Here is a 17538-nt window from a genome sequence, read left to right on the forward strand (position 1 = left end):
GGTCTATACAGTGAATTCCAAGCCAGTGAAACACTGTGTTCAAAAAGAAAAGATGCTGAACTTGGCCTTGGTCTTCAGAGAGCAGTTGGGTATGGAGAACTGCAGAAACTCATGGCCCTCTTGGGGAATGTAGACGTCAGTACTTGTGGCAAAGAGCTCCTAAAGCCTAATGCACTATCAAGATTAACACAGGTTCACTGGGGAAAGTAGGATCCGTTTTGCTTGTTTTTTTAGTAGCTCTTTGTAGACTGCTTTTTAAATCACCCATTTGTAATTGTATGTTTTAGAAAAACAATGATTGGCCAAATCATAGGGTGGTGGTTTGAATAAGAATTGTCCCCAAAGGCTCATATTTGAATGCTTAGTCATCAAGCAGTGGCACTATTTGAAAAGATTAGAAGGACTAAGAGGTGTGGCCTTATTGGAGGAAGTGTGTCACTAGGGGTGGGCTTTCAGGTTTCAGAAGCCCATGCCAGGTCAAGTGTCTCTTTCTGTCCCTTGGCCTGTGGATCAGGATATAGCTCTCAGCTATTGCTTCAGTGCCATCTTCTTCACCACGATGGTAACGAACTAAGCCTCTGAAACTGCCATCAAGACCGCAACTAAATGCTTTCTTTTATAGTAGTTACCTTGGTCGTGGTGTCTCTTCAGTCAGAGAACAGTGACTAACATGCATAGGTATAATGAGAGAGTCACTGGTGATAGGCATTCCAGACAGATGAAATATCAAATAATTTAAGACTTGAGAATAAAGTCATCAAAAAAGTAGAGACCTGAAGATAAGTGTTTCTTCCTAAGTACATGTGATGGTTCAGTTGTAGGAGAATGCATTATAGCTAATTATCTAGCTAGAAGTTTTGGAATAAAAATAATATTTAAAGTTTAGGGAGTTTAATAGCCCTGTCAGTTTTTTTTTGTTCCTTCTCATAAGAGAGAAAAAAAAATTTACCTTTTAAAATATCTTATTTTATACTTCCAAAGTCCTTCAAAGAAATACAAAGGATTCTGAAATATCAATTCTGACAGTCAATGACTAAATAAAGTTAAGGTATTAAGTGGCTATCTGACACCCACTGTCACTAGCATGACTTAAAAAGTAGCTTTTAACATGCCATCCACCACTGAGGGAAGGAGCATGCTGTCTATCATTCTTTGGAATCTAAAATAGGCCTAACTTCACTGAGCTCCACAGTTTTTGTAGGTCGGTCACAAAGACTATCTACAAAGCAATTCCAAATATTTCAAACGGGCCAAGGAAAAGCAAAATTTAAGTGCTGAGGAGATGGCTCAGTACTTGCTATGTAAGCCAGGACCTGAGCTCAGGTCTTCAGTACCCATGTAAAATGCCAGGCACCCCTGAAACCACAGTGTGGGGTACAGAAACACAAGGCTACTTAGGGCTTGCTAACTTGTCAATTTAGCAAAATTGGTACATGCGTGCACACCCCACATAAAAGAAAAACAAATACATTCTTAGGAAGATATGTAAACTAAAAAGCCTAAGGAGGTTGCACTGAGTTGGAATGGTATCTCAGTGTAATAATAAAACTTGGTTTTGACCAACAGCTCTGGCTGGTCTTAGGCATGCTTACTGAAAACTGTGGAATTCAACTGCACAGCAAACATCATTTCCTTCTTTTTTTTTTTTATCCCCCCAACAGGGGAAAAGAGCCAAGATATTTTCAGAGAAGGTAAATGGGCGGTATAGGTGATACCTAGTGGTATAAAACCTGGAAATGTATGAATTCGATCCTGTAAAAACGGAATGAAATACAAACTCCAAAAGGCATTATCTTTTAAAACATAAGAGTAATATGTTAATAATTGAAAACTCTTTTATTTCCATCTTTTTAAAAATTAGGCAGGTGATATCTGGTATAAACAAAATGCAAGAAAATATCTAAGTTCAATGTTATGACTAGGTGTCTATTTCTAAAACTTCCAGAAGGAAAATGACTGAAGTAATACAGAAATAGTATACTGGGGTTTAAAAATAACGTTTTTCTTTATGTACACATTCCGAACATGGTTTTGGAGCCATTTAACTAGGCAGTCCTGCTTTATTGGTACTACATAAGCATCTTTGAGATTACGGATTATTATGTTGTCAATGGTGCAGTGGAATAATGAAGAATAGAGACACATACCAGCCCATACAGCATTTCGTACAGAACAGCACCCAGGCACCACCAGTCCACAGTGTTGTCATAGGGCTGCTTTCTGATCACTTCAGGTGCAAGGTACTACAGAAAAAAAAAGGGGAACATTACAGCAACTCACGGAGCAAAGGACAGAACTTAGCAATTGATAAAGTGAACAAACTTTAGCTGCTATTACTCATTCTAAAGACCTATCTGGATTATCAATGAGTTATACATTCTTTCTGTCACAGTGTTTTGTTATGTTTTTGGTTTTGGTAATGTCAACTGAACACGTGAAATTATAAGCACATAGCAATTTATCCAGAGATGAAAGCCATACAGAAAAGAACAGGAAGCATAGGACTCATCATGCTGAATATGTTTTGGGAGAAAGACTTCCAGCAGACTTATTATTTTAGAATTTAGCCAGAAGCAGTAGTACATGACTTTTATTCTAGAACTTGGGAAGACATTAGGAGAATTGGGACTTGGAGATCAGCCTGGGCTAAATAAGACTGTCTCAAAAAAAAAAAAAAATTCATTTAAAATGTTTCCACTTGAACAAAGACTTCATGTGTTCCCTTGTTTTTACAGACTTACTACAGTTCTGAGGCTGGCCTTAAATTCTTGAGCTAAGGAAGGCTTCCTGCCACCATGCTCAAGTTAAAAAAGAATTCTAAATCTGGCAATTACCCATTCCTTCCTTTGTAGTGAGAATTATTATTAAGAATTACAATAGCTACTAGGAGGTGATGGCACACTACTTTAATCCCAGCACTCGGAGACAGGGGCAGCTGGATCTCTGTGAGTTCAAGAAAAGCCTGATCTACAAAGTGAGTTCCAGGACAGCCGAGGCTACACAGAGAAACCCTGTCTGGAAAAAAAAAAAAAAAAAAAAAACATAAAAAAAGAAGACTAGGAAGAAAAAAAAGACTCGACTATACTAAATTTAGTAGGCTAGACAAACAAACAAAACAACAATTAGTTTAGATTGAATTTTAGGTGTGTATTTTGCGTGCAGACATGCATGTGCACCATACATGCATGCGAAGCCCTAACAGGACAAAAGATGCCGTTTGATGTCCTGGAAGTATCCTGGTTTGTGCAAGAGCAGCAAGTGCTCTTAACTGCTGAGCTGCATCTCCAGCCCTAAAACAGCTTTTCTTGTGGGGTCGGAGTTTTGGAGACAGGGTTTCTTTGTGTAGCCATGGCTCTCTTGGAACGAACTCTGTAGGCCAGGCTGGCCTGAAATTTGGCTGTTCGCCTGCCTCTGCCTCCCAAATGCTGGGATTAAAGGCACATGACATCACTGCCTATCGATGCAGCTCATTTTTATATTTTTTTATTATTAGTTAAATTTTATTAACTCTGTATCCCAGCTGTATCCCACTCCCTCATTCCCTCCCAAACCCTCCCTCCCTCATCTCCTCCCTAGCCCTTTCCAAGTCCACTGATAGGGGAGGACCTCCTCCCCTTTCATCTGACCCCGTTTTATCAGGTATCTTCAGGAGTGGCTGCAAAGTCCTCCTCTGTGGCCTTGGCAGGACTGCTCCTCCCTTGGGGGGTGGGGAGGTCAAAGACCCAGTCATTGAGTTCCTGTGAGAAATAGTCCTTGTTCCCTTACTATGGGAAACCAATTGGGTACTGAGCTACCACGGATTTCATCCAAGCAGAGGTTCTAGGTTATATCCATACATGGTCCTTGGTAGAGTGTCAAGTCTCAGAAAAGACCCCTGTGCCCAGATATATTTGGTCCTTGTGGAGCTCCTATCCTTTCCACGTCATACAAACTCCCTTCTTTCATATGATTCCCTGCACTTTGCCAAAGGTTTGGTTATGAGTCCTAGTATCTGCTTTGATACACTGCTAGGTAGAGTCTTTCAGGGCCCCCTGTCCTGTTATTTGTTTTCTCCTGCGTCCAATGCACCTTACATTTGTCTTTCTAAGTGAGGACTGATCATCTTATCCCAGGTCCTCTTTCTTTTTTATCTTCTTTAGGTGTATAGACTTCATTATGTTTATCATATCTTATAGGACTATATGCTGAGTATATAGATACAGCTCATTTGAAAGCACAGTTTTAATAAGGTATTTATATACTGTCCAATACTCTTTCAAGTGTACAGCTCAACGCTGTAAGCATATTTACAGTATGGGGCAACTACCCCCACAATGAACTTTAGGAAATTTTTACTTGAGTTCTTTATAGAAGGATTAGAAATGTAATTAAATGTTTAAAGATGTTCAAGGCAAACTTTTCATATCATAAACATATAAGCATGTTATCTGTTAGATCATTCAAAAAGGGTCTTGTGGTACTTCACAAACACAGGGAAAATGCACTCTAAATCTATACCCTCTGTACACTCTCAATCTCCAGAAAGCTGGGAGCTTCAACAAGTTTTATTTCACATCTTTTGTATATGCAGTATGCGACCTGTATTTATATTTGTATTTATATCGACAGCCAGATATATTTCTTACCTCTGGTGTCCCACAAAAGGTTGTAGTGGTATCAGAAATAGCAATTCCTTCTTTGCAAAGCCCAAAATCTGTTAAGACAACATGTCCCTGACAAACACAAGGCAGGAAGATAAAGCAATGCATAGATATGAATTAACAAGCTTTAACTGTAACAAGTCTTTATTTTGTGTGTAGGCACGTGTGCTTCTGTGGATCTGTGTATACCACATGAAGGCAGGTGCCGGAGAATACCAGAGGCATCAGACCCTCTGTAACTAAAGATTCGGGTGGTTGTGAGCCACCTGATAAAAATGCTGCGTCTGCCGTAAGACTAGCAAGTGCTCTTAACCACTGATCAATCCCTCAAGCCCCTTAAAGTGTTTTACATGTAGTTGTTTGTTTATTGTGTATGTATGTGTCTTTCTGTGGGGTCTGAGTATCCCTGTGTGAAAAGGAGAGGGAGGGGGAGGAGAGAGGAAGACAGAAGTGCTTATGTGCAGGTCAGACAACTTTGAAGAGCTGGCTCTCTCCTTCCACCATTGGTCCTGGAGACTGAATTCTGCTGGACTTGTGCTGGAGTGTCCTTAACCCATTGTGTGATCTTGCCAGCCATTATTTTTTGTTTCTTTGAGGCAGAGTCTCATATAGCCCAGGCTGGATTTAAGCTTACTATGCAATAGAGAACATTTTGAGCCTCCTGCTTCCACCTCCCAAGAGATGGGATTACACGTATGTGCACCTGAGGCCATGTTTTTTTTTTTTTTTTTCTTTTTTCTTTTTTTAAAGTAAGCTGAAGCCAGGGCCTCCTGCATGCTAGGCGATGACTTTACCCGCTGAGTTATATCCCTGCACCTGAACTGCCAATTCTGAAACCCTTTTTATTTAGAGATAACTGTAAAAACAAATGAAATGGCAAAAACAGTAGAGACTGTAACCTCATCCAGGTTACCCCAAGGGTGAAATTTTGCTCCAATGTCAAACGAGAAGCTGACGTACAAACTGCTCATTACAATATTGACCTCGTTTGGTGTCACTCTCTGGAGTATGTATAACCCCGTGTGTAGGTGTGTAGCTCTATGCGGTATCTTTGTATTGCTGCAGCTCTCCCCACAGTCAAAACAGAGAGCTACTTCCTCACAAAGGGGCCGTCCATGCTAGTCCTGTATTTTTTATGGTCTCTCTTTTCTCAGCCTTGTCCCCTCATCAGCACTAACAGGATTCCTTAACACAGAATGTTACTTCAAGATATAACAGAAATGCAACCATATATATATATATATATATATATATATATATATATAGTATGGTACCCTTCAGATGATTTCCTACTATGCATAACAACAACAATAACAAAATAAAAACTGTAAAGTTTTAAAAAATAAATTTTTAAAAAGATTTTTAAACACGCTTACCATTGAATCCAAAAGAATATTTTCGGGTTTCAGGTCTCTATAAAAGAAGAAAAAAAATCTGAATATCACCTGAAGTGAAATATGTTAAGAGGTACTTTCCATATAATTTAAACAAACGATTCACCTGTACACTATTTTGATGGAGTGCAGGTAACCCAAGGCACTGGCAATTTCAGCAGCATAGAACCTCGCTCTGTGTTCAGGAAAAGACCTCTCTCTTTGTAAGTGAAAAAATAACTGCAAAATTGAGAGAAAGGCTACTTAGTACCAGTCACACATGGCATTAGACAAGAATATTGTTTCTGATATTTTGAACAGAGGATGAAAGTTCACAAGAATGCAGGACTGTACCGTCCATATCTCTCCTTCAACCATGTATCTCTTATCTAGCTACTGTCCCACTCCTGCCTTCAATCACGCACCTTTGCTGCCCTCACTAACTTCTCTCATCTCCCACGTGGGCTGCTCAGTTCTCAGTGGGACAGCATCCACACCATTCCAGACTTCAGAAAAGACCAGGGAAAATCTACAATTCTGTATAAGTCAAAAGCCCCGTGCTGAGGTCTTTATACACTTGTGTTATCTAATAATTTCCCCAACAGTGTTAAATGTAGGAAGCTGATGAGACAGCTGGCTTAGAAGCCAATGTCCAGCATCTCATAACTTATTTTTTGTTGAAACTCCACTGGGTGCTAACGAAGAGATTAAGTAGTATACAAAAACTTTATGCCCCATGTTGAAGTGTGAAGTATGGCTATCAGGGAGAAAATAAACAACAGTAAAAACAAGAGAAGGCACCTAAAAGAAAACGCTAACATCAACAGAGCACAGGATGAACCCATACTCTGCCTCTAACCTTCTTCCTGGTCTTTCTTTCCAGTCTGCCTACAGGCAGCCACATTTAACTCCCTTAAACCCACCAGCACATTCTACAGTGCTTCATCCCCAACCGATTATCCCCGCAGAGCTCATCGTGTAGATGAGGAGCCTGACTCTCTCTACTTTTGCCGGTCGGTCTCAACAACCGCTGTCCTAAAACACCAGAAAGAAATCACAGAAAAGGCAACTTGCAGGGCCCCATCCACTCAGACGTCTCCCATGAACATTTCAAACAGGGGAGGCGGGCGAGAGGCTTGTGACTGAGATGTCTGCCTTCGACTCTGAAGTGGAACACAAGAGCCCTGACAGTCTTTCAATGTAAACGTCCTTATTGCTGGCTACTCGTTTTACATTTATGCTATCTCCCTCTGTCTCTCCTCCCCAACCCTCCTGTTTTTTTTCCCCCAAATAGGGTTTCCTAGAACTCATCAGGACCCAGGCTGGACTCAAACTCAGAGATACTCCTGCCTCTGCCTCCTGAGTGTTGGGAGTAAAGGTATGAGCCACCATGCCCAGCTTCGTTCTCTTTTTTGTGGTCACCTTTATTCTATAGTTAACTGAACAACAGTGACATTGATTCTTCCCTCTTTGCTGAGATGGAGGGACAGATGAGCGCTTTGTAAATGTATTATTAAACTTACCAGTTAAATAAACTTTAGAGACACTTGTGGATCAAAAGTCAAACAAATTAGAACAGTAGGGGGCTGGAAAGTAGAAGAATGGGATGGCTAACTGCCTGAAACCTGCCATCAGGCTGCCTGAGCTCACTCTGTTGGTCTAACTGCATGACTCCACCCGCTGGGTTATCTTCTGTGCCTGTGTTTCTGTCTTACAGAACGTGGCTGTTGTGACACTGAATAATGCTCAAGGAGACAGAGCCCTGGGCATGGAAGTGGTATTTTACACATACTCTCACTGTGTCGGTTAACATAACAGCAGAATTTCCAAGAAGGGTGTCAACAGTCTCTGCTTAAGCGTTTTGAGGACCATGGTTAACTGGCACAAACAAAAGAGGGGACTCTGTGATTAAAACGGTCCTTGTCTTTTAAAAAATCCTTTCTCCAAGACAGATCTCAGCAGACTCTTTAACATGCTGAGATACAGAATGCACCATCAGGGAGAGGATACAACATGAAGCTCTCCTGCTCTGGCTTCACTACGGGGAGGGGTCACTGGCAAAACTGCACATGATGCTTTGAACTCCTGCATGTCCTGCAGGGTGTGTGGTCTGCTGAACACTGCTTTCCCTCTGCAAACAGCTGTTGATAAAGCACTGTCAGCTCAAGGCTTGCATAAGAACCTTTTGGATTTCATGTTACCTTTTTCTCCTCTACCCACTGTCTGTGTTAGACAGCTAATTATAAAACTCACCTCCCCTCCATTAACAAAATCCAGAACAAAATAAAGCTTCTCAGTTGTTTGGAAAGAATAATGCAATCCAACCAAAAATGGATGTTTCACATTTTTCAAGAGCACATTGCGTTCAGCCATAATATGTTTTTGCTGGAAAAAAAAATGTAAAATATCAATTTGTATAATATACCAGAAAACAACTGCTAACAAAGAAAATAGGGTCAGGAGAAACAAGAGCTATTTTATTTTACCTCCTTTCTGTTGAGAACTATTTTTTTCTGTAACACTTTGACAGCATAAAATTTTCCATCCAGTTTTCGTTTTGCAAGAAGAACCTGTTAGAAAGATTTGCAAATGATTAGAAAGTTTGCAATTTTAAAGTTTTTAAGACTGCAAAAGTTTCTAAAAAGCAAATCCACAAGGGACCTGTATTTTGTTTTGAGTACTGAACATTACTGAATTTACTTCTGTAATTTGATTTTCTCTTAAGTATTTTAATAAAACAAAAATGGCACTGATTATTTGAGATTATTTATTTGTTACTTAATGTATTGGGAATGACATTTTTACTAAATTAGTCATCAAAATAAACACCACACAAGGGAAGGACTTTTTGCATGTACCAGCCTTGAACCACACAAGCTTCGCTTACAGGGTCTGAATTCACAAGAGTTCAGAGGAAGAGGCAACCACAGTCCATTGTACTTTTATAATGGTTTGCCTTGTCTGTATTACTAGAAAACAGAGGATGTTGTACCAGACGAGAAAAACATTTTCAAGGTCATACTACATATAACAACAACGACTGGGTCCATGACTGACTGCATACAAGGCATCGACACATAGTAGGCTGTAGTATTTAAGTTTGCGTGAATACACTCTGTGAGGTCCCCAAAGTGACATTTCCGTGCAATACATGACTACAACTGTAAGGTGTCTGAGGCTAGCACAAGCGAAGCTGTGTAATTACTAAACGTGTTCCAGGACACTGAGAAAACCTCACATATCAACTCTTGACATGTGTGTGCTTACTTCTGTAACCTCCACTGTCCGTTTGGTCCAAACATACAAACTCACTCTAAACATGACATAAACACCAGAGCAGCCCAACACAGGGGCTTCCTACAGGGAAACTTCAACACTGTCAAGGTCATAAAAAACAAAAGATGTTTGAGGAACTGACAGCCAAGATGAACTAAGCAGACAAGAAACCTATGTGCAAAGTGGCAGTAGGTTAGAAAAAGGTAAAAGCTACAAAATCAGAGTAAATGACGTGTGTACATTAATATGGACATCAACACTGGTTTGCTGTGACAGATGAACAATACTAACATACGGTACATGAGAGGGCATGGCATTGAGAGCTCCGATCTCCCCCATAGTGTAGTTCTTTCTTTAGTAACAGGCAAATTTGGACAACAGATAAAAAAATTAAGAAGAAAGTCAGCAAATGGAACCAGAACCAGAGCCACACTTGAAACGCTGAGTGACACCAAGGCCTCTAGGAAGATCTGGGCAAACGACAACGACTCCACCTGGATACTGTGATACTGTGCCGAACTGCCCCAACTGGCCCACTGGCCTTGCCTGAACTGGGAACAAATAAGACACCCAGAGAGCTGGCTGCCACGTTTTGCCTAAACAAAATAAGGCTGATCATTCTCCCAAGTTCCTCTTCCATGGAAAGCCCTTTTATGGCCAGTACCCGAAGCCTGGAAGATCGAGGCTGCGATGCTGCCCTAGGACTGTGCCCACAAGAGCCACCGACACCAGAGGAGCCTAATGGGAAGGCTGCTTGGATTATGCTTCCAGCGATAATTTATCCTTCTCAGGTCTCTGATGGGTTTGAAGATCAGTTTAACAGCAGAAACCAAGGCTTCACCTCTCAAAAATGTAGTTTATGTAAGGTCTGAGCTTCTGCTAATGTTTGAGGGTCTAAGAAGGTGTTTTAAAGGTTGGTGATAAGAAAGTAATTTCAGGTATATAAAAACTCTTCCCCCAAATAGGCTACTGTTGTTTTAAGACTGTTCAGAGCTTTAACATTAAAAATTGTCTCCCAAGCCAATTTGTCTCTTTTTGTTAACTTAAAAAGATTCTTGTAAGTTTCAGGAGATCCACTGGAATCCACAGGTCATACTCCAGGTAAGTTCTGCCAATCAGCAGCCTGTTTGCCAGCCTACCTGTTCCTGAGGGTGGGATTCCTCCCCTGGTTTGGGGACTCCCCTCCCCCAACTACCAAGACCATGGGCCTAAAAGTTAAACTTCTTAACTTTATCTTCTGCTCGAACATACATATGTTCCCGAATCCTGAAGAGCCGCATCCAGAACTCAGGTGCTCTGGCCTAAACCTCATAGACCACATCAGCTAAACCTGCAGTTTCAAGGCCACAGACCCTGAACAGCAAACAGAATAGCCTGCTCTTGGGACTTGGCCAACATTCCAGCTCCCCCCCCAAAAAAAAAAAAAAACAAAAAACCAACGGCTCTGATGTCGGCCATTAGTAGCCAGAAAAGATGCCCAATATCCATTTATTATCAACAAAAGTCTGGGATGTTAAAGTCCCTACCGGCTGAAGGGACCCTGCCCTCCGATAGCTCATTCTGTTTTATTTAATCAATCAACATTCTCTTATGATACTTCCTCGAAACCCTGACATTCTCGGCATGGATGGCCACTGTCAAGTTCTAGAATGGCTCTGATGCTCTTAGATTAAGCAAGGTCTATCACACATGTAATGACTCACACGTGTAAAGCAGACACTCCTTAAGTGATTACTCATGGAAGGGAACATTAAAAACTCTTACCTTGCCAAAGCTGCCCTTTCCAATAACTTTTAAGAAATCAAAGTCAGTTGGTTTAGCACTGAAAGGAATTAACAATGGCAAAAGAAAAAAATGAGTCTTCTAGAAATTAAGATATGAACGTTTAAACATTAGTACATCACCTTTGTTAAGAGCTAGGATCTCCTCCCAATTAAAATTATATAAGCCCTAGTTAAGCCCTCTTTAAGAGACACCTCAGTAATATTCTAAGAGGAAACAAGCCTTTATATGCATCATAATACATAGATAAAAATATATCTCGCAGAGTAGTTTCTTTCTGAGCCAGTTTTATTCATCACAAACCTAAGCACTGCGATTGGTGAAGAAACTTTAACTACGAAGTTCAAGCAGTGTTTGGTACTGAGTAGTTCTAAAAAACAAGGTACTAGGTGCTAGCACCCAACAAAGATGCCAAGAAAGTTTTTGGGTGGAGAGAAGTCCCTACGGCACATTGGAATGAAAGAGTTCCCTGGGCTGTTCTCAGGGATGGCAATGAAGGAAAGCCAGGAACAAAACACCAGAGACCGACAACACTGCCTTTTATTTACTTTAGCACTGGCTGTGTGCAGGACGGTAGCAGGTAGAGTGTTGGACTTAAGCATCTAGGAGTGTTTTCTCCCAGAGAGCCTGAATCCTAAGTCATACTGGAGGGATCATGGTATTTAGGTATCTAACAAAAACACGCAAAACAACAGGCTGATTTGATTAACTGGCAGGTGAAGGTGCTTGCCACCAAGCCTGATGACTTACAAGAACTGACTCCTACAAGCTGTCCTTTGGCCTCCATACACATACCATGGTACAATCAGTAAATAAATAAAATATAAAAAGGTTTGGAGTCTGTTAACACACATTTAACCAACACTAGGTCTAGGTTAAGTATCAAAATAGGTAAAGATTAACACGGAAGCAGTAAGCAAATAAGCCAGACTCAGGAGGGCAAACAGCTCACATCTTCTGTCACAATCTAGATGTAAATACATACATCCTCTATCACACACAGAGCATGCAAAAGCAGTGAGACTATGAAGGGGGAAGCAGGGATCTGGAAGTAGGGGAAAGGTGAATAAAGACAAGAGAGGAAATGACAAAACACATTTTCTTTCTTATGCTGAGTCAAGGCTTAACAATATGTATGTACAGACATACAAATAACAGGAAACCAGACTATTTGGCAGAGAGGGAGGAGACCGATAGACTGAGGCGCTAAGGGGTATGTGTTGGGGGAGTGGACAGGTACAAACGAAACAATAATACATATATGAAAATGTCGTAAGAAGCCATTAAAAAAAAAAAGTCATTTTTAGTATGTTAACTACAAAGTTAATTAAAATAAGCAGGACACAGTAAAATACCTAACTAAATATAGGTGTATTTCTTCTACAAGAACCTGTTCTTTGGGCTACTTTGTTCTTTAATGAAATACTGTTTTAAACAGAGGGAGCAAATGTGACCGTGGAAATACAGGCAAATCTCTTCCAGGAGCAAACAGGATGAGGCCCCACATAACTGCTGACCAGTGGCGACTGGACTGACACACACACGAACCAAAGTAAACGGTTTTAAAACAAAAAAGTCTAGCATTTTAGTTGTGCTCGGCTAGAGCAACGAAGCGTGTGACAGCATTACATTCTCTGTAACTACTGACATACTTCACAGGCTTCCGGTTAAAACGGTGTAACTTCACATAAATGCACATTCTCAAAGACAAAGCTGGAATAAATTAAACTTACTGAGGGTTTCCAGTCGGTCCCAGGTTGATGTTCTGTGAGGTAGTACGTGGCTGTTTAGTGAGGGAAAATAGTATTCTCGTTAGTGTTAAAAGACTGTCAATCAACGGATGCTTTGATGTAAAACTACACAAGTGCACCCCAGGCAACAATATGCATCAAAGAAGCCTCAAGTCCTAATTCTTAAAATATAACCAACATAAGCCGTCACTTGTATCATGGGAACTTTCAAGAGCAGTTGCAAGGAGAAAGATGAGCCAGAACTGACACTCAGAGTTAAACTGTCAAAGTCAACAGGCAAAGCTGCTTAGGAGAGGTAAGTGCTGAAACACTAATATGAGCAATCATTTTTACATTAAAAAACCGGTTACCATGGCTGTGGTACTGAGGGGGGGGGGGTGATGGGAGGCACCAGAGACATGGCTCCATGGTTAGGAACACTGGCTGCTCTTCAAGAGGACCTGGGTTTATTTTCCAGCACTGACAGGGTGGCTCACAACCCCAGTTCCAGGGAATCTGACAACCTCTTTTGGACTCTGCAGGCACTGCACGCATGCGGATCACCATAGTTATAGGCAACACACCCCGTATGTGTGAACAATAGAATTAAATGTCTTTAAAAATGAGTAAATAAAATCAAGTAAGGGTTTTGGGGCTGGAGGAATGTCTTGGTGGGTTAAGATGCTTGATTCCAAGCCTGAAACCCGCGTTTGATCTCTCAGACCCCTGTGGCAGAAGGACAGAATCTACTCCCTCAAGTCGTACATGCCATGGCATGCACCCCACCCCAAGTTTTCTTAAAGCCACCGTTCCTACAAATAGGAGGGCTTAGTTCCAGATACCGTACAAGAACTTGTCTAGCAATGAACTCTGTTTCTTAAGAAGTTCTTAGTAACTGAGCTGGTGAGGCACCGCAGGTAGCGGTGCTTGCGGCCAAGCCTGCTGAGGGCCAAGCCTGCTGAGCTGAGGCTGACTCCCATGGGACCCACTTGGTGGAAGGAGAGAACCAACTCCCACAGCTGTCCTCTGACCTCCACCCCCATGTCCACACATGGGCATGCATGTGTGTTCATGTGCGTGCACACACACAAGCAAATAAATACAATTAAATACACTCTTTCAATAACCTAAACCAACAAATGTTTACGGAAGTAGCAGGTTAGCAGCCCAAGAATGGAAGTCGTATTTACATGGCTTTTACTTCTTAAAGGTACTATTTGAATGGCTTGTCTTCTATTAAGAGTATAAGCCCATGGTTGGGAAACAAAGTAGAAGGAGGCAGGAGATTTTTAAACATCCATGTCCTTGTCACTATATTATGCCAGTATTTACATATCATTTCACCTTTGCATATCTTTTAAAGAAACTATATTTCAATGTGAATATGCTTAAAATGTATATACTGATTTCACATACTAGTATGTCAGTACTTAAAGAATACATATTAGGACAAGCATGACCATGCTGAAATAAACACTGATTTTTCAGGATGAAAGATTATCATGTATAAATTCCTAAGTGAGGAATTTTTATATCTGACATGCACTGACCAACTGCTTGCCAAGATTATATATTACTTGTACTTTTAATTAGCATATACGATACCCTGACTTACATTTTTATGTTTTCCTCACAGCACCCAGAGGTGAATACTAAAAATCACTTCCAAAAATATGCTTATTCTACTTAATTTCAATATTAAGAATAACCTGGATTATGCCCTTTACTGTAAAATACAATATCTACCTATTTTCTAGGAGACAATGCTCAGGGCTGGGGAGATGGCTCAGTGGGTAAAAGCACTTGTCATGAAAGCCAGAGGACCGGAGTTTGGATCCACAGAAGCCACAGAAGTGCCAGGTGGGCATGGTGGCTCGTCTGTAACTCCGGCCTCAAGGGTGGAGACAGGAATCCCCAGAGCAAGCTGCCTGGCAAGACTAGCCATGTTGGTGAGGTATAGGTCTGACTCCAACACCCTGCTTCTCTGAGTAAAATATAAGTGCACTTTAGAAGATCCCCAATATCAACCTTGGGCCTCCACACACATGAACTACGTAAGAGCACACACATATACATGAAAAGAAAGAAGGGGTTGGGGAACAGTCAGTAAATGGTTTACTGGTCTAGGTGTTCCACAGTGCAGAAAGCCTAGACAGACAAGACGACTTGGTTCTCAGTCAGTCTGCTCTAATGGAAGACAGCATCTGTGAGGATGCTACTCTGGTAAGCACAGCGCCTCCTGCTACCTTCGGAGTATTTCTTTCGTCCTCATCTTCAGATGGATCTGACTGATGTCTGGGGCTGTCCATTTGAAGGAATGCTCTGACATCTGGGCTGCAAACAAACACAGATTCATTACTCCATCAGCATGTACACAGCTCGTCTTTCTTTTAAAGGAGAATGGAAACAGACACCACCACATTAGCATTTGTAGCAAGAAAAATACAAACTGTATTACTCATTATATCAGAATAAATAAGTTCTGCTTTTAAGAAGAGGGAACCCAGCAAAGGAGAAACAGACGGTTAACAGAAGAGGAAATCCAAGTGGAAACTGATACTCAGATGTATTTCACATCTATTAATTAGCAAAAGTCAGTGTGACAGAATGATACCCAAACTAGGATGGGCCACACTCGTGCTGCTGGTGAGAATGGAGAATGAGGCAACTTTTTTTGGAAAGAGTCTGGCAATATTCAGAGAAACTGTGAATGCAGTTTTCCTAGACGAAGACACTCCCACTCTAAATGTAAGCCATGAGGTGGGGTGGGGAACAAGGTGTCCTATGAACAGGTTCATTTAAAAGCCAGGAGGCTTATTTCAGCCTGCTGTCTCTCATGATATATTGGAGGCGGAGGGCCGTCTGCCACCAGGAGGAGCAAAGCCTGCTATGGTAAACTGCCTATAGAGGACACGAGTTGGCAGTCGGCGATGTCAGAAGCCTATAGCACCAGAACATTTTAGCGTGAGACATTGTCTCTGGTGCTCTATGGTGAACATAGATAGCTGGCCTCTCCTCTCTGTAGTCACTAAATACCCACAGATGCAAGGTAAGGCTCTCCAAAGAAATGGGGATATACATTAGAGTAGATCTCCACATTTAAGATGAAATGGGTACAAAGAAACAAGCTGATTGGGGTGGGCGAACCAAAACAAAAGCAGACCATTCACAGGTTAACGAAAATGCCAACAAATGGCCAGATTGCTATCCTGATGTTCACATACGTTTATCAGGATTTTCAGTAGTCCACGGATGGTCTTAACAACTCAGTAAAAATAGTACTTGTTAACAACTAGAAAAATAAAAAAGTACTTTTGAAAAGGAGGCAATTTACAGATGTTAAACACTATCACTTAATGATCCACTCTTAGATTTACATGGACAAAACGTAATAATATGCATTCTCCCAAATTTCATACACAAATTTTCACAACTGCATTGTTGGTAACAGCACAAAAGGAGAGATGCTACAAATGTTCACCAGCCAATAAATGGATAAACACAATGTGGTAAACCATGTTTCTGAACAGGATTCAGCAACAGGAAGAAATGAAGTATCTATACCTGTTACAACAGGGATGAACCTAAAACATTACACTGACTGAAGGGGAAAAAAAAAACGTGACACATATTGTATGACTTCACTAAAAGAAATGCCTAGGACAGACAGGTTTTTAGACAGAGCAATGGTTATCAAGCATTTTCCTTGTTGAGACATGGAAATGTCAGATTAGACTCTGAAGTGACAGAAGCAGACATGAATGATGGTTCAGCTCTGTGAATACGCTGAAAAACATCAAATTGAACACTTCTGAGCCTCTAAAGAAAAAAAAATGTAAATATGGGAAAAAGAATCTTCAATCTTTTGACCTTTTATGTTGGCCTTATTCTCTGCACAATTTTGGTTATGCCATATTTACATTTTTTTCTTATGGTATCTACTTCAAACTTTGTGAGCCTCTCCCTGTGCTGTTAAAGGCTTTCCCCATCAGATTTGACAGACTATACTCCTGGTCGCACAGATGCGCCAACAGTCACCCGACGGCTTCTGGCTTCTCACACACAGCCTTCACGCACAGCAGACGGCACCGCAAAGGCAGGCCTTGCACTTAGCACTACGGCTGCATTACGACTTGCAAGACAGATTTAACTTTTTTAAAAAACTTAATTATTTGTGCGTATGGAGGCGAAGGGATTGTGTGCTGTGGTGCATGCGAGGACGTCAGAGGCCTTCCACCTTTATGTGGTCCTAAAGAGGAAACTCAGGAGGCCTGGCTTGTATAACTAATGCTTTCACCCACACAGCCATCTAACCAGTCCCAAAATTTTAAAATCAGAATCATTTAGAGTTTGGGGCTGGGCATTATGGTGCACGCCTCCAATCCTAGCACTCAGGAAGCAGAAGCAGACAGGATCTACGAGCTAGAGGCCAGTCTTGTCTCCTGAGTGAGTCTACACAGAAAAACCCTGTCCCCCAAACAACAAAACAGAACAAGAACTATTCAGCCTGAATTGTTAACTTGTAACACTCTAGCTCCAGCCTCACAACTATTTCCAGAAAGGTTACACCAATTTTTATTCTCCTAGTTTTTATGAACATCTGAAGATTCTCCTAGCTGTGGTTAGTGTTTAACAAGTGACATGATTTCATTCTTACCACGGGGTAACTTGACCAACCTTAACAGCAATTAACGTCACACATTGTATCAGGGCTTGCTCACCAGAATGGCTAAAAAT

At 41.1% G+C, this 17538-nt stretch overlaps 1 protein-coding gene across 2 annotated transcripts in view; it reads right to left on the minus strand.

Moving 5' to 3' along the window:
• Sgk3 (serum/glucocorticoid regulated kinase family member 3) overlaps window positions 1–17538 on the minus strand; it is a 97436-nt gene that overhangs the window by 9284 nt on the left and 70614 nt on the right. For both annotated transcript variants that reach the window (XM_055603167.1, XM_055603168.1), the window contains exons 6-14: window positions 15048–15135; window positions 12805–12854; window positions 11054–11111; window positions 8500–8583; window positions 8267–8398; window positions 6141–6253; window positions 6017–6053; window positions 4626–4712; window positions 2148–2243 (exon numbers count right to left, since the gene is read on the minus strand). In XM_055603167.1, coding sequence (XP_055459142.1) covers window positions 2148–2243; window positions 4626–4712; window positions 6017–6053; window positions 6141–6253; window positions 8267–8398; window positions 8500–8583; window positions 11054–11111; window positions 12805–12854; window positions 15048–15135 — 745 coding nt within the window. The remainder of the gene's footprint in view (window positions 1–2147; window positions 2244–4625; window positions 4713–6016; window positions 6054–6140; window positions 6254–8266; window positions 8399–8499; window positions 8584–11053; window positions 11112–12804; window positions 12855–15047; window positions 15136–17538) is intronic.

The sequence above is a fragment of the Psammomys obesus genome, unplaced genomic scaffold, assembly GCF_907164565.1.
Source record: "Psammomys obesus unplaced genomic scaffold, mPsaObe1.curated_primary_1811, whole genome shotgun sequence".
In the NCBI taxonomy this organism is placed as follows: domain Eukaryota; kingdom Metazoa; phylum Chordata; class Mammalia; order Rodentia; family Muridae; genus Psammomys; species Psammomys obesus.